The sequence below is a fragment of the Schistocerca americana genome, chromosome 1 (assembly GCF_021461395.2).
Source record: "Schistocerca americana isolate TAMUIC-IGC-003095 chromosome 1, iqSchAmer2.1, whole genome shotgun sequence".
Classification (NCBI taxonomy): domain Eukaryota; kingdom Metazoa; phylum Arthropoda; class Insecta; order Orthoptera; family Acrididae; genus Schistocerca; species Schistocerca americana.
The window spans coordinates 706,836,095-706,859,592 of NC_060119.1; the positions used below are offsets into that span (position 1 = coordinate 706,836,095).

At 38.8% G+C, this 23,498-nt stretch overlaps 1 protein-coding gene across 2 annotated transcripts in view; it reads right to left on the minus strand.

Annotated features, from left to right (window-relative positions):
- The window catches only part of LOC124545005 (ubiquitin-conjugating enzyme E2 J1-like), a 64,734-nt gene that overhangs the window by 19,494 nt on the left and 21,742 nt on the right, over window positions 1-23,498 (minus strand). For both annotated transcript variants that reach the window (XM_047123779.1, XM_047123768.1), the window contains one exon: window positions 17,766-17,956. In XM_047123779.1, the coding sequence (XP_046979735.1) occupies window positions 17,766-17,956 (191 nt within the window). The remainder of the gene's footprint in view (window positions 1-17,765; window positions 17,957-23,498) is intronic.

Here is a 23,498-nt window from a genome sequence, read left to right on the forward strand (position 1 = left end):
GGCCAATCCACGCCGCCTCCTGTATGTTTTGGATAGCCCAAAGCAATCACACGATCATCGAAATATTCATTCAGGAAATTAAAGACGTCGGCCGTGCGATGTGGCCGGGCACCATCTTGCATAAACCACGAGGTGTTCGCAGTGTCATCTAATGCAGTTTGTACCGCCACAAATTCACGAAGAATGTCCAGATAGCGTGATGCAGTAATCGTTTCGGATCTGAAAAATGGGCCAATGATTCCTTTGGAAGAAATGGCGGCCCAGACCAGTACTTTTTGAGGATACAGGGACGATGGGACTGCAACATGGGGCTTTTTGGTTCCCCATATGCGCCAGTTCTGTTTATTGACGAAGCCGTCCAGGTAAAAATAAGCTTCGTCAGTAAACCAAATGCTGCCCACATGCATATCGCCGTCATCAATCCTGTGCACTATATCGTTAGCGAATGTCTCTCGTGCAGCAATGGTAGTGGCGCTGAGGGGTTGCCGCGTTTGAATTTTGTATGGATAGAGGTGTAAACTCTGGCGCACGAGACGGTACGTGGACGTTGGCATCATTTGGACCGCAGCTGCAACACGGCGAACGGAAACCCGAGGCCGCTGTTGTATCACCTGCTGCACTAGCTGCGCGTTGCCCTCTGTGGTTGCCATACGCGGTCGCCCTACCTTTCCAGCACGTTCATCTGTCACATTCCCAGTCCGTTGAAATTTTTCAAACAGATCCTTTATTGTATCGCTTTTCGGTCCTTTGGTTACATTAAACCTCCATTGAAAACTTCGTCTTGTTGCAACAACACTGTGTTCTAGGCGGTGGAATTCCAACACCAGAAAAATCCTCTGTTCTGAGGAATAAACCATGTTGTCTACAGCACACTTGCACGTTGTGAACAGCACACACTTACAGCAGAAAGACGACGTACAGAATGGCGCACCCACAGACTGCGTTGTCTTCTATATCTTTCACATCACTTGCAGCGCCATCTGTTGTTGAAAATTGTAACTACTGTAATTTCGAATGTTTGTCCGCCTGAAAATGTACTGTTGTCCCAAGCATATTGCAACAAACGGTGTATTTCTATCGCTGCTCGTTTAGTTTTTATTGCCGTTTCAAATATACCGGTCATTTTTGAAACACCCTGTATATTTTATTATGCTTTACCAGTTTCGACAAATTAACTTGTCATCTTCCGAGGCTTAAGTGTTGATTCAGCAGATGTCGATATCCCCTTCATAGAAGCATACCATTGCATTATGTTTCTATGAAGAAGATACTGACATCTGCTAAACCAACATTAAGCTTCTGAAGACAAAAAATTAATTTGTAAAAACTGGTAAAGCATTGTCAAAATATATCTGCAACTGATGACTGAATTTTATCCTGAAAAAATGTTTTTTCAGATATTCTATTTCTCGGTGGGAGTCTTTCCTTATCTGCGAGAGTATGAGCCCTGTGTGTCGGCCTCTTGAGCACTCTGTTCCTTTGCACTGAGTGGTAGCACCTGCTGCTGGTGAATATCTTTCAGAGCTTCTTGAACTTTACCAGCTAGAAATTTGGCCTTGAAACCATCAACCTTTTCAGGAATGTATTGACATCAAATTACTTTCTCTTCTATGGACCTTAAGATGAACGTACTATTATAGTTGACATGGGCAGTATGCTCTCACTGGTGGTTGCAAACATGTGCGAGGAGCATTTCGAGGAAGAAGTCCTGTAGAAACCCAACTGCTACTTCTGTTACGTGGAGTGTATTTTTGTGATTCTGCCACACGGAAGAGAGAAACTCAATGACTCCAATCAGCCTAAAATCAGATTGACAATGGAGATAGAGGCTGGTTGGAGGAATCCCCTATCTAAATCTTCTGGTTGAAAGAAGAATAGATGGCACATTTGGTGACATATTATCGTCAGAAGACAGATACAGACTAATACTTGCATGTGGATATCTCGCCACCATACATTGCAGAGAAAAGGGGTGTTCCTAACACTGATACACAGGTCTCATATCATCTACAACAAGGAAGGTCTCCCAAGAGAAACAGAACAATGTCACAGAAATAAAGTTACGCAGAATGGTAGATCCTATGCACACTTCTCTCCTCAACAATAGGACAACCTACAGAGACACAAGGAAAATGATGAAAATAAGTGGCTACTGTCTTCATCCCATACATTGGTGATTCTTCCGGGAAGATTAGACTGACAAACAGAAAAGATTGGGTTAACACTATTCTGGCCAGAGACTAAGACAAGGAGCTTCAAGGATGGTTTCAGATATTGTAAGACTGAGGTGTACAGAGTCTCCAGTCAATGCGAAAAGAAGATTAGAGGTCAGGTGGTGTGCACAGTCTGAGATCACAGCTGCAAACAATAGTAACACGATCAATTATCACAGTTGGTAGCTGCAGAACTGTTTATCCACAAAGCATGGTATGGAATATGACTGTACAAGTATTTTGGCACAAACTTCCGAATACTTGGGCTGTGCCTTAAGAGAAACCATCCAAACAGGAACCAAGGGTGAACTGATAACATCTGACAGAGGCTACAAACTTAGCAAGGCGAAGAACCCGCCCTCAGTACGATTAAGGAGAAGACTGAAGTATTAATCAAACAACGATATGACTTCAGAGGTGGGTGGTACGCCAACAGCACTGCAGGTTCATCCAGTTGTAATTCAGCCAGTGCATAAAATCAGCTACCACTACTGCATCAGAATATCCGAGGACTAAGGGGTAAGCTTAATGAGTTGCTTATTTGTGTTGAAGAATTAGAGTTGAGCAAACCAGTTGATATAATCTGCCTCCCTGAACATCATGTGACCACTGGTATAGATATGATAAATGTTACAGGATTCAAGTTAGGTTCTTATTTCTGTAGAGGAAATATGGAGAAAGGAGGAGTTGCCATATTTGTCAGAAACTGTTTTGATTTCAAGAATATGACATTAATAAATTTTGCTCAGAGCAGCACTTAGAAGCTTGTGCAACAGAAGCAGTATTTCATAATAAGTCCTTTATAATAATTGGTAGTCCGCTGCTCGTGGTCTCGCGGTAGCGTTCTCGCTTCCCGAGCATGGGGTCACGGGTTTGATTCCCGGCGGGGTCAGGGATTTTTCCTGCCTCGAGATGACTGGGTGTTGTTGTGTCGTCTTCATCATCAGCATTCATCCCCATTACGGTCGGAGGAAGGCAATGGCAAACCACCTCCACTAGGACCTTGCCTAGTATGGCGGTGCGGGTCTCCTGCATCGTTCCCCTATGCTCCGTCACGGAGTATGGAACTTCATCTTCATCATCATCATCTACAGATCTCCTTCAGGAAACTTTAAACTCTTCATTAAAAAATCTGGAAGCTCTACTGTCCCACCCCATAGCAAAAAACAAGGAAATAGTGGTTGCTGGAGATTTTAATGTGCATTTATTGAAAAGCTCTGTCAGTGAACAATTATTGCAGCCAGCAACACTATCATTCAATTTAGTTCCTACTGTGAACTTTGCTACTAGGATATGTAAATGCTCTGAGACTGCTATTGATAATATCTTTGTGGGCAAATCTAGGGAAAAAAGTCGTATCACAAAACCAATATTAAGTGGGCTATCTGATCATGACATGCAGCATCTTGTGTTATTGTTGAAACTTGTCAGGATAAAAAAAATATATTAAATCTGAGTACAAGAGGGTAATAAATAAGTAAAAAAACTGAGAAATTCAGGAAACTGCTCAAAGACATGGACTGGATAGTTTTTTACAATACATCTGACTCAAATTGAAAATACAAAGCATTCATTAATAAAGTTGCCTCCACATTTGAGAATTGTTTTCCCCTAAATGTAACTCAACTCACACACAAGTCAAAAAAAAAACTGTGGATTACACAAGGAATAAAGATATCATGTGGGACAAAAAGGAGACTATCTACTATCTAGGAACAGCTCTGAGGTTACAATTGTAATGCATTACAAAGAATACTGCAAAATACTGAAGCAAGTAATCCAGAAATCAAAGCAGCTTTATTATGAGAAAAAAGATAATCACATCAGGTAACAAAATAAAAACTCTATGGGATATTGTGAAGACAGAGACAGGTGGGGCCAAAAAGGAAGAGGAACAGATAGCTCTAAAAACAAATGAAACTTCGGTAACAAATACAGTTAGTGTTGCAAGCCTCTTAAACAACTACTTCATTTCTGTTACTGACAGCTTGGGGCTATCAAGTTCGGTGAACAGTGCAATGGAGCATCTGAGAACAGTCTTTAAAAATAACTTCAGTAAAATGGAAATGGCACTCACATCTCCCAAAGAAGTAGCATCCATCACAAAATCCTTAAAATCTAAGTATTCCAGTGGGTATGATAACATATCAACAAAGTTAATCAAAGAGTGTTCATGCGAGTTAAGTTCTATCTTAAGTTATTTGTGTGATCAATCTCTTATCAGCGGAACATTTCCAGACTAGCTAAAATATGCTGAAGTTAAGCCTCTTTACAAAAAGGGGGATAAAGAGATACCATCAAACTATCGACCAATTTCACTTCTGCCGGCTTTCTCAAAAATATTTGAAAAGGTTGTGTTCAAGCGTCTCCTTAAGCATCTGACTGCAAATGATATATTGTCCAAGTCACAGATTGGATTTCTGAAGGGTTCTGATATAGAGAATGCACATAATTCATTAGATAATAAATTACAGGCTACTGGCATTTTCTGTGACCTGTCAAAAGCCTTTGACTGTGTGAACCACAGCATTCTCCTAAGTAAATTAGAGTATTATGGTGTCACCGGCAATGCTGCGAAATGGTTTGAGTCTTATCTATCTAACAGGAAACAAAGGGTGTCATTGCGAAATACCTGTGCAGTAAGCAGTCAGTCTTCATCTGACTGGGAATCAATAACATGTGGTGTTCCTCAAGGTTCCATTTTGGGTCCATTGCTTTTTCTTGTGTATATTAATGACCTCTCATCTGTTACATTGCCAAATGCTAAGTTTGTTTTGTTTGCAGAAGATACAACATTGCAATAAGTACTAAGTCAAGTATAGATTTAGAAATAGCTGCTAATCAAATTTTCACTGACATTAATAAGTGGTTTAAAGGTAAATCTTTGTCATTAAACTTTGAAAAGACCCACTAAATGCAGTTCAGAACATGTAAGAGATTTCCTTCCAGCATGAATATAACATACGAAGACATGCAGATCGAAGAGGTTGACAGTGTTAAATTTCTGGGATTACAACTCGATAATAAATTCAGTTGGGAAGGGCATACCACAGAATTGCTTAAGTACCTAAACAAGTCTGTATTTGCTGTGAGAATGATGTCAGATGTAGGGGATATAAATATAAAAAACTTGCATACTTTCATTATGTCGTATGGGATCATATTCTGGGGCAACTCATCAAACCGAGCAAAAGTTTTTAGGGTGCAAAGGCGTGTGATAAGAATCATTTGTGGTGTAAATTCAATAACATCTTGTAGAAACCTGTTCAAGGAGCTTTGTATTCTCACCACTGCTTCTCAGTGTGTTTATTCCTTAATGAAATTCGTTGCAAGTAATACATCTCTATTTCTAATAGCTCAGTACGCAGTATCAATACTAGGAATAAGAAGAATCTACATAAAGGCCGAAAATCACTTACCTTGGTACAAAAAGGGGTCCAATATTCAGGAACACACATTTTTAATAAACTGCCAGCAACCATTAAGAACTTGCTTTCAGATAAAGCACGGTTTGAACAGAATTTGAAAGACTTTTTGATAGGCAACTCCTCCTACTCCATAGATGAATGTCTCAACAGAGACTGTTAAGTCAGCTTAAGTAAAAATATCTGTTAGATTTCAGTTTTGACAACACTTCGTCACAACAGTCAAGGTTAGGTATTTTGCGTATGATAAATTTATTAATAGTGGATAACAGTGTTTCATTCTGACTGTGTTAATTCAGTAAATAATAGCTATCCCAGTTTACTGCATTCTATTAGATTATTTTCGACTATCTCCTGATAAATGATCAGGATAGTTAGTATTGTATTCAAATGTTTTATGTTATACTTTCTGACATGTTCCACACCGACGAGAATCATCTCTCTCTCTTTTTTTGGTCTATGGAATGGAAACTGAATCTAATCTACCATACAATGTCTTGCAGAGTATGTGTTTGAACATAGATGTACACACATTTTAAGCAGTATTAATCTGCTGGTAAGACATATAAATGGCATTCTCAGTTGTTTCTTACATTTTATGCCACTTTCAAAACCAGTGTGTTCATTATACAATAGCCACAATAAGAAGCTACAATGACAGTACTTGAGATGTGGAAAGTGATTAGCTGCAACTACTATTTTAGTTTCCTTAGTGGTAAACAGATTACAAATATAGCACCACGAAATAAGACCGAAAGAGTTTTGTCCCTAAAAAATTTTCTAAATGACTTCAAAACATTTCAGAAAGAAATGCTTTGACAGAGAGAAGTTTGTGGAAGGGGTAGGGGTGCAGTAAAGGATGATCTCTCCGTGAAAGCAATAGTGACTGTGTACTGTAAAATTATGCCCTTCCCATTAAACCATACAGTGCACACAGTGCACACAAATGCACTCGCAAGTTCTGATGGTTTAGGGTGTAAGGTTGCTGGCATGTACTGTGCAGAACGAAGCTGTCACACATCAGAAGCGAGAAGGTAGCTCACTGTTCAGCCTGAAGATGACATTTGTCACACACTTGACGAAAGTGTTTTTTTCCGACAGATTGTGTGTCAAGGTAGAACAGTAAGAGGTGCCAGAGCTCAACCGCTCCTTTGCGTCCGCTATGAATGTATGCAGCTGGTTAACGGACAATTCAAGATTAAACAATGAAAAATCCAGGATGGAATGTAACAATATTATGAAAAGGATAGGTGCTACTCACCATACAGCGGAGATGCTGAGTCGCAGACAGACACAACAAAAAGACTGTCACAAAAGCTTTTGGCCAACAAGGTCTTTGTCAAAAATAGATGACACACACACACACACACACACACACACACACACACACACACACACCGACAGCAGTCTCTGGCAACTGAAGCCACAATGAGGGGGCCTTCAGTTGTCAGAGACTGCAGTCGTGGATGTGTGTGTGTGTGTGTGTGTGTGTGTTTTAGCATCTCCACTATATGGTGAGTAGTAACTATCCTTTTCATAAAAATTCAAGATTACATCCATAATAGGAAATATGTGAAGCAAAATAGTTTCGAAAAAGCTAAGCATACAAAATTAATGGCCTCTATGAGGCAAAGGAGAAAAGGCCTATCCTGATTGTGGCAGGAATGTTTAGTTTATGAATTACAGAGCCATAAAGATGTTTGTATTATTTGATCCATTAAAGAGCCAAGAGACGCCTCAAACAAAGCACAACATAAGATAGAACGTTGGTCTGGTACTAAAAGTTATGAATTTATATATAGTTTTGAGTTATTAGTATTCTTCCATACTCTGCATACAATTCTTGTAAAAATACTTTTAATGTTAATTAGAAATGAGAAAACTGATACAGCATGATAAAGAAGATAGAAATAAAAGTTGATTGCAATGGTGGTGGTGGTGGTGGTGGTGGTGGTGGTATCACTCATGGAAAAATTCCTGTAGTAGTTGGTGTTAGAGCTGCACCTTTTTTAGACTGAAGTCAGCTGATCGGTATACCTGCTTAAAGGAAGTGCCTCTAACTAAGGGCTCACCTCCAGAGGATGTAATGTTTCCAAGTAGAGATGGAATTAGCATATTTCATCAAAATATAAGAGGTATTAGAGATAAAGTTAGTGAACTGCTAATATATGTTAACTCTGAAATTATTGGTATATCAAAGCACCACTTAAATAATTTTGATAATTCAGAGACTTCCTTTACCAGGCTACAGATTAGCTGGCTGTTTCTCAAGGAGTTCCTTGCGGGGTGGGGGAGTGGCTCTGTACGTAAAAAACAGTATTTCATTTGAGTCCATAGACGTATCACGACACTGCACTGAAAAGATATTTGAAAGTTGTGCAGCATTAGTTGAATTTAGTGAAACTAAACTTCTAATTGCTGTTGTTTATATATCCCCTAACTCAGACTTCAGAGCATTTTTGCTTAAGCTAGAGAGGGTTCTTGATACACTTTGTAGGAAGTACCAGAAAGTAGTTGTATGTGGTGACTTCAATATTAATTTTGTACATGATTGTGCAAGAAAAAGGATGTTGGTAGATCTCCTAAAGTCATATGATCTGATGCAAACTGTGTTTTTCCAACTAGGGTGCAGGGGAACAGTAGCACAGTCATAGACAATATTTTTATTCATTCTTCATTACTAGATGGGTATTCTGTTATTAAAAGGGTGAATGGCCTTTCAGACCATGATGCACAAATTTTAACACTAAAAGGTTTTTGTACTCAAACCAATGTAGTATTTAATTACAAACTATGTAGGAAAGTTAATCCAACAGCAATAGAGAGTTTTTCAAAACTTGTCAAGGAACAAGAGTGGCAAGATGTTTATAGTGCCGATAATATAGATGATAAATACAATGCTTTCCATAACACATTTCTCATGGTCTTTGAGAGTTGCTTTCCATTAGAACATTCTAAATGGGGTACTAGCAGTAATGGACAGCCCGGTTGGCTGACTAGTGGGATAAGGATATCATGTAGAACAAAGCGGGAATTATATCAAAATTTTAGAAGTAGTCACAATCAAGCTGCAGTAGCCCATTACAAACAGTATTGTAAGGTGCTTAAAAATGTTATTAGCAAGGCAAAAAGTATGTGGTATGCAAATAGAATAGCTAATTCACAGGATAAAATTAAAGCCATATGGTCAGTTGTGAAGGAAGTGTCTGGTCAGCAGCACAAGGTTGATGATATAAAGTTAGTTCGCAGTAATAATATTTCTGTTACTGATAAATCAGATATATGTACAGTATTTAACAACCATTTTCTGAGAATTCCTGGTGAATTAAATAAAAATTTAGTTTCTACAGGAAATCATATAAATTTCTTAGCAAATGCCTTTCCGAGATTGACGTCTGAAATACTCCTCTGCGATACAGACAAGAGGGAGATTGAGTCAATAATTAAATCACTGAAGACTAAGGACTCTCATGGTTATGATGGACTGTCTAGTAGAATATTAAAGTACTGTGCTGCACATGTTAGCTCTGTATTTAGCCATATTTGTAATTTTTCCTTTAGGAATGGTCAGTTTCCTGAGCGATTAAAGTACTCAGCAGTAAAGCCGCTTTATAAAAAGGGAGAAAGGGATAATGTAGATAATTTTAGACCTATTTCTATGCGATCAGTGTTTGCAAAAGTTATCGAAAAGGCTGTGTATGTAAGGTTAATTGATCATTTTATATCACACGATTTGCTATCAAATGTACAGTTCGGCTTTAGAAGTCGTTTGACAACTGAAAATGCTATATTCTCTTTTCTCTGTGAGGTACTGGATGGGCTAAACAAAAAGTTTCGAGCGCTTGGCGTATTTTTTGATTTAACAAAGGCATTTGACTGTGTTGATCTCACAATATTGCTCCAGAAGTTGGACCACTACGGAATAAGGGGAGAAGCTCACAATTGGTTCACCTCTTACTTTAGCAACAGGCAGCATAAGGTCATTATTCACAATGTTGATAACGGCTGTGATGTGGGATCTGAGAGGGGTACTGTCAAGTGGGGGGTGCCCCAGGGATCAGTGTTGGGGCCTCTCCTGTTCCTTATTTATATAAATGATATGCCGTCTAGTATTATGGGTAACTCTAAAGTATTTCTGTTTGCTGATGACACTAGCTTGGTAGTAAAGGATGTTGTGTGCAACATTGACTCGGTTTCAAGTAGTGCAGTACATGACCTCAGTTCCTGGCTTGTAGAAAATAAACTAACGTTAAATCACAGTAAGACTCAGTTTTTACAGTTTCTAACACACAATTCAACAAAACCTGACGTTTTAATCTCACAGAACAGGCATATGATTAGTGAAACTGAACAGTTCAAATTCCTAGGTGTTCAGATAGATAGTAAGCTGTTGTGGAAAGCCCACGTTCAGGATCTTGTTCAAAGACTTAATACTGCCATTTTCACTATTCGAACGGTATCGAAAGTGAGTGATACTTCGACACGTAAATTAGTCTACTTTGCTAATTTTCATTCACTTATGTCGTATGGCATCATGTTTTGGGGTAACTCTTCTCATTCTAGAAGGATATTTTTGGCTCAGAAACGGGCAGTTCGGGCAATAAGTGGTGTGAGTTCACGAACCTCTTGTCAACCTCTGTTCACGAGTCTGGGAATTTTGACATTGGCCTCTCAATATGTATATTCCTTATTGTCGTTTCTTGTTACCAATATTAGTTTATTTCCAACAATAAGCAGCTTTCACTCGGTTAATACTCGGCAGAAATCAAACCTCCATTTAGATCGGACTTCCTTAACTCTTGTGCAAAAAGGTGTGCAGTATACTGCTGCATCCACTTTCAATAAGCTGCCACTCGAATTCAAAAATCTTAGCAGTAATCCACGTGCTTTCAAATTGAAACTGAAGAGTTTCCTCATGGGTCACTCCTTCTATTCTGTCAAGGAGTTTCTTGAAAAATTAAGCTGATTCTCATTGCATTGCTGATAGCATTTGCTTAAACTTATGGACTGATTTTCTTTCGGGTTCATGAACATTTATTTTTATCTGTTATTACTTTTATGTTGTAAGTTCATGTACTGACACGTTCCATGACCTTGGAGATTTGCTCCTCAATTTGGTCCTACGGAACTTGTCATGTAAATAAATAAATAAATAAATAAAAATATATCTTGTGGTGCCCTCAATCTATTAAAGAAAATAAAAAAAATGCAATCACAATTCCAATCTCCCAAGATAGAACCTACTCTCTGTTACAGTTACTACATAGAAGCTGGTGATTTTCTCTTTCACAACACATGATGAAATACTCGCCTCACATCAATATTAAGTGACTTGCCTTTGTGTTAACTTTCACACTGCAGAACATGAATTCAATACTGTACACACTGCACTACAGATATTAAGCACACAAAATTTATAAACATATCACAAGATGGACAATGGAAGACACTTACATTGATATGAATAACATACCTACCTTGAGGGGATTTTAATTGCTGAAGCATCATATAAATTGAATGACGCTGAGAAATTGTTACTTCGACAATAAATATGGGAGAGAAGCACACGTCCAGGCACTCCTTTACCGGGCACAGTTGCACACAGTCATGCTATTGAGCATTATGGTTGGTTGGTTGGGGTTTAAGGGATCAAACAGCAAGGTCATCAGTCCCTTGTTTCAAATGTGGTCCATTCCGATAGTGTGACATCTCAGAAATATCAGAACAATAAAAGGGAAAAGGCTAAAAAATGTAAAAGGGCAGTCATGTTGTCAATGGTAAAAACAGAGCATTATGGTATGAGGAGTGAAATGGTTGCAGGTGGACATAGAAACTTTCTGTTAGTTTGCCGAGTTGATGGATTTAGAAATATTTTGGAGTTGGAGAAATTCTGAAAGTTATTACATAACAGGACATAGAAATATTCCAACTGTATTTAGAATATTTTGAGTGCTGCTGGACTTTGAAATAAAAGAAAGAGTGCTGGTGGATGTAAAGGGTGAGTGTTGGTTGGTAGAGTATTTTCATGCAACAGGCAAAGGTTCCAGGCTCAAGTCCCAGTATGGCACGCATTTTTATTGTGCAAGGAAGTTTTGTGGCAGCAATAATATACAGCTTGTAAAAACTGCTGAAAAATCATGGCTGCATACAGCTGTATTACCCAATTTATTACACAACCAGTTTCAGTCATTATCAGCAATCTTCAGGTGTCTACATGCAGAAAAAACTACAATAATGCACAATGAGTAATTAAAAAACAATCATAAATATAGTAATCAACATTTATAGCCTGTTGAGAACTTAAGTTGTGAAATCATTATCAGATGTGAGGAAAATTCAGGATCAAGCACCTATTGTTATGCATCATTCAAATACTGCTAAGACATGCTTGATTCAAAAAGGATTCCACCAAAAGGAGCACAAGCACAGTGCATGTTAAAATCGATACTTTCACTGGTGCAGAGCATGCTTGCTGTGTGTTTTGGTTTCTGGATATGCTTGAAAACTTCTTATTCCGGAGATCAATGAAGCTGACTGAAATGGGATGGTTTACTACCAGCAAGACTGTGCACCACCTCACTGACTCATGGAGTTTCAAATTTCCTTTATCTCTCTTCCCAGGTCAGTGGACTGGCCATGAAAGACCTACTGCATGGCCACTTCACTCCCCAGAGTTAACACCACTGGATTTCTTTCTTTGAGGTTTCATTAAAGACCGTGTATATGTTCCTCACCTAGCAAACAGTTTAGCCAGCCAGAAAAATTGAATCTACATTACTGTTGTGCAAGTTACACCCAATTTGCTCAATGAGTGTGGGAAAAAATTGATTACTACGGGATTTTTACCACATCACAAATGGTAGTCATATTGAACCAAAATGACACTTACCTCTTTTATGTGAAACTTGAGGCATTTTGCTACAAAATGACACATCTACCGATTCTGTAAGTTATCTCACAAATTTCCATATAATTCTAAAGTTGTAAAGTTCTTTTTAACTCATCCTGTATTGTTTGCCTGTTAAATGGCTTATCTAAAAAGAATACTTTGTGGCATCAGAAGGGTATGTCCAGATTCTTATTCCACATAGGTAGCAGGATAAAAACCAAACATAAGGAGAGGTTTCAGTCCTCGCAATCTAACTAATCTGCATTATGACAATAACAGCTTATAATAAATATTCGTGTAAGCAGCGGCTTCCATCCTGTTTTAAGATTATCACAGTTTGGAGTTAAGCATGTGACAAATACCAATAAGAAGGGTATAAAGGCATAAATTTGTAAAAATATACAAGTTTTTAATCAATCATAACTCAATGCTGACTAAGTAACTTACAATTAACAATCTGAGAAGTATAAAATTGATTAATCATGTACTGGAAGTGAATGTACAACCAATGGACTCAGTCTATTATTCTATTAGAAATTTTGTACTGTATCAGGTTTCTATAATTATGTATATCTTGCATAATTTGAATGACACTATACAGTCAGCTTTCTCACAGGACAATCTAACACTATTAAGCACATTATGAGTACATTACACTATTGTAGCCTGTATAATACGAAGCATATTCCCCATAAAACTTATTCGGTTACACTACCTATCGTTGAGCATCACTAAAACATTGCTAAGATGCAAATGAACGAAACAGTTTATCTGAAACAAGGTGACAAAGTTCAAAAGTATAGTAAGATTCTAATGCAATACTACAACCACTACAGCTATATTGGAGGGCACACTGGTAGCTTAGCTGAAAAGAAATTTTGTGTGGTATCAGAAGGATATAAGAGATTCTTAATCCAAGCTGGCAGTACAATAAAGTACAAACCACAAAGTGAGGTTACATTCATTAGAGTCGAACAGATCTGTCATGACATCAATAACCTATAATATATTATTCAAGTAGGCAATGACTTGGACCATGTTTTAAGATTATTACAGTACAAAATCAGATATGACACAAGCACAAAAAAGGGTATAAAGGAATGAAGTTTTATAAGCACATAAGAGAGGTAGAGTAGTTTTAATATTTTCACAACATGAGATGTTCAATCATTACACTGATATAATGATGGCTTCATGTTTCCACTTACTCTTCTTGGAGTCAATGCTATTAAGGACATTAGGTCAAGTGATACCTGTGATTTAAAATTATAGAGTGCTCTTTGGTTTAGTGTACTACCTCTTCCTAGAAGCCTAAAATTTTTGATAATGTATTCATTACTGAAGATCGAATGTTGCAAGTGCTTCGTCACATAATTACTGGATGTTATTTGTGTTCCTGATTATGTAGTTGGCTTGTGCCATGATGGTTGATAGTTGTTATGAGTAGTTACACATCTGATTCCAATTTCACAATATAAGTTCTCAATAGGCTATAAAAGTTGAATAGTATACTTATGATTGATTTTGTAATGACTAACTGTGCCTTATCTTTACAATATAAGGCAAAGACAGAGTGCTACTTACCATAAAGATGACTCACTGAGTTGCAGACAAACACAATGAAAAAACACTTACACATTAGCTTTCAGCCAAAGCCTTCTTTAGGAAAGGAAATGCACACATATTCATTCACACAAGCAAGCACACCTCACGCACACATGATCCCCATCTCCAGCAGCTCAGACCAGAATGCAACTGTCATGTAGAGAGGAAGCAGGAATCTGAAGGGGGGTGGGGGGTGGGGGGGGGGTAGCAGGGTACAGGTGGAGGAAGAGAAGAACACTGTCTGGCTGAGTGTGCTGGAAGTAGGCTGCCAACGGGTGCAGCTTCGAGAGGCTGTGGGGCAAGGAGGTGGAGAGGGGGTGGGGTGGGTTGGGTTGGGGTGGAACGGAGAGTGAAAAAGGAGACGAGCAGGGAAAGGGAAAGATGAGCAGGCGCCTTGGCAGAGGACAGCACACAGAGAGGGTGAGGGGATGAGAATAGGGAGGAGGTCATAAGATAGAGGAGGTGGAAACGGTACGGCAGAGGCTGTGGGGAAAATAGATTACCATAAGTTGAGACCAGAATAATTTCAGGAGTGGAAAATGTGTTGTAAGGATAACTCCCATCTGTGCAGTTCAGAAAATCTGGTGGTGGAGGGGAAGATCTAGATGGCTCGGGTAGTGAAGCAGACATTGAAATCAATTATTTTATGTTCAGTTGTGTGTTCTGCCATAGGGTGGTCTACTTTGCTCTTGGCCAAAGTTTGGCAGTGGCTGTTCACCCCAGTGGACAGCTGGTCAGCAGTCATACCAATATAACAAGCTATGCCATGATTGCAGCAGAGGTGGTATATGACATGGCTGGCTCCACAGGTGGGTGGTCTTCTGATAGGGTAGGATAAACATTTGACAGGACTGGAATAGGAAGTGGTGGGTGGATGGACTGGGCAGGTCTTGCATCTGGGCCTTCCACAGGGCTGGTGCAGGGAGTGGCACAGAGATGGACTAGGATGTTGTGGAGGTTGGGTGGGCACCATTTTATGAGGGCTGGGAAGGGTCTTGTGTAGGATGTCCCTCATTTTAGGGCATGATGGTACATAATCAAAGTTCTGACGAAGGACGTGGTTCAATTGTTTCAGTCTGGGTTGGTACTGTGTAGCAAAGGGGGCACTCCTTTGTAGCTCGTTCTTCTGGTTGGTGGGAGTATTGGTGGTTTGTGGTGAAATGACACTGGAGATCTGTTCGCAGATCAGGTCTGGGGGATGGTGCCTGTCTGTGAAGGCCTTGGTGAGACACTCCACAGACTGGGCAAATGAGTTCTTGTCACTGCAGATACGCTATCTCTGGGTGGCCAGGCTGTATGGGAGGGATATTTGGTATGGAAGGGATGACAGCTATCAAAATGCAGGTACCACGATAATTGGTGCATTTAATGTGGACAGAGGTGTGGCTGGAGCCATCAAAGAGAAGGAGGTCAACATCCAGAAAGGTGGCATGCTGGTTTGAGGAGGACTTGGTGAAGCGGATAGGAGAGAAGGTGTTAAGGCTCTGAAGGGATGAGGATACGGGGTCTTGGCCATGAGTCCAGATCATGAAGATATCAATGAACCTGAAATAGACTAGGAGTTTGGTGTTTTGGGAGGCTAGGAAGGTCTACTGTAGATCGCCGATGAATAGGTTGGCATACGCCGATGAATAGGTTGGAATAGGTTGACATAGGAGGGTGCCATGCCAATGCCTACAGCTGTGCCAAGGATTTGTTTGTATACCTTCCCTTCAAAGGAGAAGTAGTTGTGATTTAGGATAAAGTTACAAAGGTGTATGATGAAAGAGATAGTGGATTTGGAGTCTGAAGGACATTACGAAATGTAGTGTTCAATAGCAGCAAGACCATGGGCATGAGGGATGTTGGTGTATAAGGAAATGGTGTCAACAGTCATGAGTAGGCATCCAGAAAGTAAAGGGATTGTGGAGAGTCAGTAAAGGAAGTGGTTGGTATCTTTGAGGTGGCAGTCTAGATTATGGGCAAATGGTTGGAGGTGTTGGTCAATGAGGGTTAAAATTCTTTCTGTGGGGCCACAATAACCAGTTACAATGGGGCATCCGAGACTGTTGGGTTTGTGGATTTTGGGGAGCATGTAGAAGGTGGGTGCGCAGCATATCATAAGGGTGAGGAGGGAAATGGATTCAGGGGAGAGGTCCTAGGATGGGAATAAGGCTTTAAGCAGGGACTGGAAGTTACGCTGGACTTCTAGGATGAGATCACTTTGGCAGAGTAGTTAAATAACTGATAGAGGCCTTCTGCCAGGTAGTCACTGTCATTCCTAACAACAATGGCAAAACCTTTGTCTGCAGGTAGGATCATTAGGCCAGGATTTATTTTGAGGTTGTGTATGGCTGTCCTTTCTTCTGTCTTATTTTGGTTTCTTGTTGGATGTAGACCTGATGATGGTCTACTAATGACAAACTGGCTGTGAAATAAATTGAGTAATCCTCCCATGTGCAACCACGATTTTTCAAAAAATTAAAAAGTCTGAGAAAAAAATTAAAATAAGTAAATTTATACTGCTTACTATGCAACAGCATCCAGATGAATGCATCACAAATGTTAGAAATATGTAGGATTTATTTTTCACAAGTAAATGATATGCTTAGATGAAGTTTCCAGAACTAAATATCAAGGAAAGACCATGCTTCTAACATTGTTATGCAATCAATGTGAAGAAACCATTCTTTCCAAGTCATGACTGAATTAAACAACATGTGTAAAAAATAACAGAAGGAGAAAAGGTAACCACTCAATGTACAGTTGAGGCATAAACTAGGTCAGTTTTTCAGACGATGTTCTCCTTTAGAGATTTCTTTTTTTAAAAAAGCACACACGCGCGCGCGCACACACACACACACACACACACACACACACACACACGTATGTCTGGTTACATTACTCCACTTGACTAAATTGCTACAGCTAACTACACTGAATTCACTGCTCCAGCTTTGCAGCCAGATTGAGATGAGGAACTGTCATGTAGGGTTGGTAAGAGTAGCATGGGATCAGAAATGGGGAGATTGATGTCTGGGAGGGAGAAGCAGCAAGTAAACAGGGTAAGAATGTAGCAACATTAAGTCATGCTTGTGTCTGTTAGCTAACAGTCCAAAAGTTCAGGAACCTTCTCAATCCTGTCTGTCTGTCTCTCATCTGTTCAGCACTTTTAACTAGACAGTGACTATTTACCTTCACTCTTGTTTCATCTGTACTCCACCTACGACTTTCTAATACCATTTTCATAAGTATAAAAGGTGCAATAAAATACGTGCATAAATTCAATAACAGTGCCCTCCTCACAAACACAGCCCTCTTTGGAGTAAAGTAAATCAAACTAGATGTGAATGAGACTAACCTATTCAATGAATTGTAAGTAAGTAAGTAAGTAAAAGTTACATCCAGAAAAAGCCACTGATTGAATATAGCTAAAAATATTGTCTATGACTTTTTATAAGAAGACAAAAACTCTCCGACTGATAACATACACTCTTCAGAATACAGGTAGTCGCAATTATTTATTACAAATGTAGAGTTTAAGAATAAAGTAAGGAGTAGATGATTATTATATTACATTGTAATATATTATAAACATGTCTGTAACCAAGATGACAAACTGCAATACCTAGGTCACAAACAATCAAAACTCACCTACGGGCTAGTTTTCTCCTTTCTTCTGGTGTGTAGTCTAAAGATCCAATTGTACCACTTCCAGGAGTTGGCATAAATGCTATCAGTGCAAGAAGAGCAGTACGTATGGACCACGAGGGTTGCCATGTTTCTGGATGATGGCCAGATATGCTTAAACAAATCTTTTTGTTTACTTCAAATCTTCCATTTGGCTGTAAGTAATATTTGATGTGATAAGAAGGCAGCTTTACATAAATTATACCAATGTTAACTAAATCATGTTCTTAACAATTGTAGTAGAAAATACTGAACCTACGAATACCATCAGACTGCAGTGCACTGCAAAATCATTACAATGGCACACATAAACAATTAGCTAATCAAATTTTTTTAATGGATAAAATATGCACCATAACAATAAAGTTATTACCAAGATATGAAATGTGTCAGCTTCACCAACTCGCAACCAAATTGTCATTTTCCAACTTAGCTTAGAACTCCCATTATGCTACAGATTTTCAGGTCAATTTAGCGTATATTGATGGAACTTCACCATCAAACAGTATATATTACACACCCAACTGAGAGCCAGCAGAGAGCTGTAAAAGTTTTGGTGTATGAATGGTCAAAGTAACCACAGTGGTCAAAGTATACCCAGTTTACAGTATCCAATATCAACATCTTTGACACTAATATAACACACCAAAAGTACATTCTACAGCCCTTCTTCCCCAGATAATTCATAATTAAACATGGCTTTTGTTGTTTAACTGTCTACGAAGATAGAGTCTCATTATGTATCTTGTGAGAAGAAAAGCTTCAACCGTGCAAAACAATAATCAAATTTGCAGTCTTCTTCCAGCAAAAGTTTAGGCTCCAGAAGTGGGAGTGTGTCTCCAAATGATGTTTTATGGAAACACACTGATGTGGTCATACACCTCAACATCAACAGGTAAAAATAATCTTCATCTAGAAAAAAACTCACAAGACTACAGACTGGAATTATAAAATGTTGACCCAGATTTAGCAGGAGCTGTAATCCTGCTGCACTTTCTGTCAACACTACAAATACAGTTCGGTAGTTTTCATAATCCCCAGTAATTATCAAATGTCTTCTTCCATAATTATTGAACTACTTTTGGTAAATATCCAGGCTGCTGATGTTCATCTGTAACCTCTGACATTTTAGCCATAATTATTCAAATGCACCCAGGAAAAGTAGAAGTGGGAAACACATTCAACTCTTTCAACACCTTCACGCTAGTTCATACAAACAAAATGTTTGCAGAACATCAGCTTTGCAGTAACATTTTGAGAGCTCCCACACAAAGTTTTGACAGGTTTTGAGAAAGTCCTGCATTTATCTTAAGGTTGACATGTTGCTCCTTCTGACACATCTGGCAAAAAGACAAACTCAATTGCAATTATGACAAAGACTGATAACCTTTCTTATCATTCAACTAAGGATGAGACAAATCAAATAATTACCAAAAATGGTGTGATTTCTGAAATATGCTTGGTGCAAATGACTGATGCTACAAAAATAAATAAATGAAAATAATGACCAATAAGAAGGAAACATCAGTGGCAGCATGCATTATAATTTCTTACAAGGTGTTCCTACACTCTTTTTGGGAAAAAACCAGTAATAATTACATCGATTCTTTTGCATTACATGAAAATGAGCACCTTAGACAATTATTTAATAGGAAAGAATGATATTTACACTAATAAAACAAGCCATATTAAGTAAGCGTTGCTCTAAAACGAATTGGTGCACGGAGTCAGGAAGTGTCAGCAGTAGATTAGTTCTTTTTATTATGTTTCAGAAGAATTTAGTCATAGAACTACAAAAAATAACAAACAAAACAGAACAATGAAATTAACAGAGTTGTAAATGTAAACTGATACACTTACTGTCACCACACTCAAGTCAAATCCAAAAACAGGGTATTCAATGAAATACAACACTTAGCAGTGTAAGCACATTTATTACGAACACCAATAGACAGCACAGAATGGATCTAAATCTACATCTACATGGATACTCTGCAAATCACATAGAAGTGCCTGGCGGAAGGTTCACAAAAACACCTTCACAAATCTCTATTATTCCAATCACATATAGTGCGCGGAAAAAACTAACACCAATATCTTTCCGTGCGAGCTCTGATTTCCCTTACTTTATTATGGTGATCATTTTTCCCTAAGCAGGTCGGCAACGGTAAAATATTTTCACATTCGCAGAAGACAATTGGTGACTGAAATTTCGAGAGAAAATTCTACTACAATGAAAAACACCTTTGTTTTTAATTATGTCCACCCCAAATCCTGTATCATTTCAGTGACACTCTGCCCCCTATTTTGCAATAATATAAAACATGCTGCCCTTCTTTGAACTTTTTTAATGTACTTTGCCAATCCTATCTGGTAAGAATTCCACACCGCACAGCAGTATTCTAAAAAATGACGGCCAATCATAGTGTAGGCAGTCTCTTTAGTAGATCTGTTACATTTTCTAAGTGTCCTGCAAATAAAATGTAGTCTTTGGTTAGCCTTCCCCACAGCATTTTCTGAGTGTTCTTTCCAATTTAAGTTGTTCATAATTGTAATACCTAGGTATTTAGTGGAATTTACAGCCTTTAGATTTGACTGATTTATTGTATAACTGAAGTTTAACGGATTTCTTTTAGCATTATGTGGATGACCTCACACTTTTCATTATTTAGGGTCAATTTCCAATTTTCGCACCATACAGATATCTTTTCTAAATTGTTTTGCAATTTATTTTGATCTTCTGATGACTTTACTAGTCAATAAACGACAGCATCATCTGCAAACAACCTAAGACATCTACTCAGATTGTCTCCCAAATTGTTTATATAGACCAGGAACAACAAAGGGCCTATAACATTACCTTGGGCACTGACAGAAACCACTTGTTTTACTCAATGACTTTCTATCAATTACTATGAACTGTGACCTCTCTGGCAGGAAATCACAAATCCAGTCACATAACTGAGACGATATTCCATAAGCACGCAATTTCACTACAAACTGCTTGTGTGGTACAGAGTCAAAAGCCTTTTCCAGAAATCCAGAAATACAGAATCAATCTGAAATCCCTTGTCAATTGCAATAAACACTTTGTACATGCAAAGAACTAGTTGTGTTTCACAAGAACTATGCTTTCTAAATCCGTGTTGTCTGTGTGTCAACAGATAGTTTTCTTCGAGGTAATTCAAAATGTTTGAACACAATATATGTTCCAAAATCCTGCTGCATATCAACGCTAATGATATGGGCCTGTAATTTAGCGGGTTACTCCTACTACCTTTCTCGAATACTGGTGTGACTTGTGCGACTTTCCTGTCTTTGGGTATGGATCTTTTGTCGATCAGATGGTTGTATATGATTCTTAAGTATGGAGCTATTGTATCAGCATACTCTGAAAGTAATCTAACTGGTATAGAATCTGGACCAGAAGACTTGTTTTTGTTAAAAGATTTAAGTTGCTTCACTACTCTGAGGATATCTACCTCTACGTTATTCATGTTAGCAGCTCCTGGACACACAGTGCAGTTATTTATACAAACAGTGAATATTCCAGATCATGCAAAATTACACACATAAGATATTCTAAGAGCCTTCCAGAAATGATAATTAAACAAGAAATAACTTCTGGTGGTTGTGTTTGAATGGCGACACACACATGCCAGACATCAATCCTAACAACTGCCTCGCACTGTATGCGCCACAACTTGCGGCACTGCTCCCTCTCCTGGAGTAACAGTAACCCACTGTTTCAGAAGCTGTCATTGCAGCCAACTATGGTACCCTGGATTTAGATCTTGTCCATGTTCCTCTCGTAGATCCTCACATCATAGTCATGTTGTTACATCCTCTTCAACCACACTGAGCATTGAAGACAGTCCCTCTTGTCGAAGAATCGTGACTGACAAATATGTCTTCAGCTTCCTCGATCCTCCCATCGCCAATCTGGACTTTGGTACAGAGTCATACAGAGGACATGGACAACATCTATGTGCTTTTGTCTTCTTGATGAAGGATCATAATCTTGACTTCATATGTGACATCCAACAAGTGACAAATGATATAATATGGCCCACAAAAGTTTTTAGTAACTTTTCCAATAGTCCTCCTTTCCCCTCTTTTCAATACAGTGTGAACATTCATACCAAGTCTCCCAGACCATATCTCACTGGCCACTGCTTGGCCTAATAGCACTCTCAATCTTTCTCCTTTGTGTCCAAAGTCCATACATGAGCCAGCTGCCTTGCTTCTTCAGACCTGGTGATCACGTATTTCATGCAGGTATCCTCCATATCACACAGCTGAAATGGGAAGAATGTATCCACTGACATGACCATGAAGTAGAAAGAACAATGTGAAGCCTGTAGTCTCTTGCTTCAGTTTGTTGCATGCGAATGTAACAATGGGCATTATTGTCTCCCAGTCTCTCTGCTTGCCATCAACATACACCAAGAGTATATCTGTCAATGTCTCATTATAGCATTCTGTGGAGCCTTTAATCTGTGGATCGTAAGCCACTGCCATCCTGTGGGCGACATCGTAATGTGAAATTACCTCTGATACTAGTCTTGAATGGAAAACTTTTTTACTACCAGAAATCATCTTGCATCAAAATGATGTCTTCTACAAGACACTTTGCATTTCTGGAGCTTCAGTAGACACCACAGCTTTATTGGCAGCATGGCACTGAAGGTAATCGGTGCAGATTCCCAGTGGTTGACGTTGGGGACCTCCCCAAGAGAGAGATTTAAATTTCGAGGAACAGCGCTACTGCAAGAGGGATGGCCACCAGATACTCTGGAGCTAATTGCAGCACATGCTTATTCTGCCAAAGAGCAGTACCTCCAGTTCGCTGTGTGTGTGTGTTAGAGAGAATTCTGTATTCTACACTTTAGCAAATTATATCATACACTCTAAGAAGAAGGTATAGTAAGTTGATCTGATGTGATATAAATTTCAAAACTCACTGAAATGTCTGTCATGCTTCTTAAAATACCTAGGAATAGTTTTTAATCTGTTATCGGGTGGCTGACTCATCCAATTTTTTGGTAAGTGATCCAAAAACCACACTTTCCCAATTTATTATTTTAGCCCATGGTTACTATGTTATTGATTGTAAATAAAATCATGAAATTGTGGATGTTGTACAGAGTTAATTTGTTTCGTTAACCAATTATTAGCTTACAGGGTATAAGACATGTAGCTTAACCTCCATAAACTTAATGAAGCACAGGAAAGCATATTCATTTGTATCAACAACTAGGAAATAACTCTGTGTCAACAATGCAGGAATACTGTGAGGCAGCTAGTCTGCGTGCCAATGGCACTTCTACTTCAGCTCTGTTGTCTTGTCTGGCACACATTTGGTTTAATATTTTGTTGCACCTCAGTTCAGCCTGGCATAACAAATGGCTGTTGTGACAGATTCAGTAAAACAAAATCATAAGGAAAGCACCAAAGATGTCCCAGTAACTAAGAATCCTGGCAAAATGAAATCATAAGGAAAGCATCACAGGTGTCCCAGTAACTAAGAATCCTGGCACAAGAGCAATTAGTCAGTGAGCTGATACTGCAAAAGAAGTTTGCCAGCACCTCTGAAAGTAGGTGTTTTACACAATGCAGAACTGATATGTCTTGTGCAGGCACTGACATAACAGGAAAGCAAAGGCAAATGGTGTCGTGGTTGCCCAATGATCACGC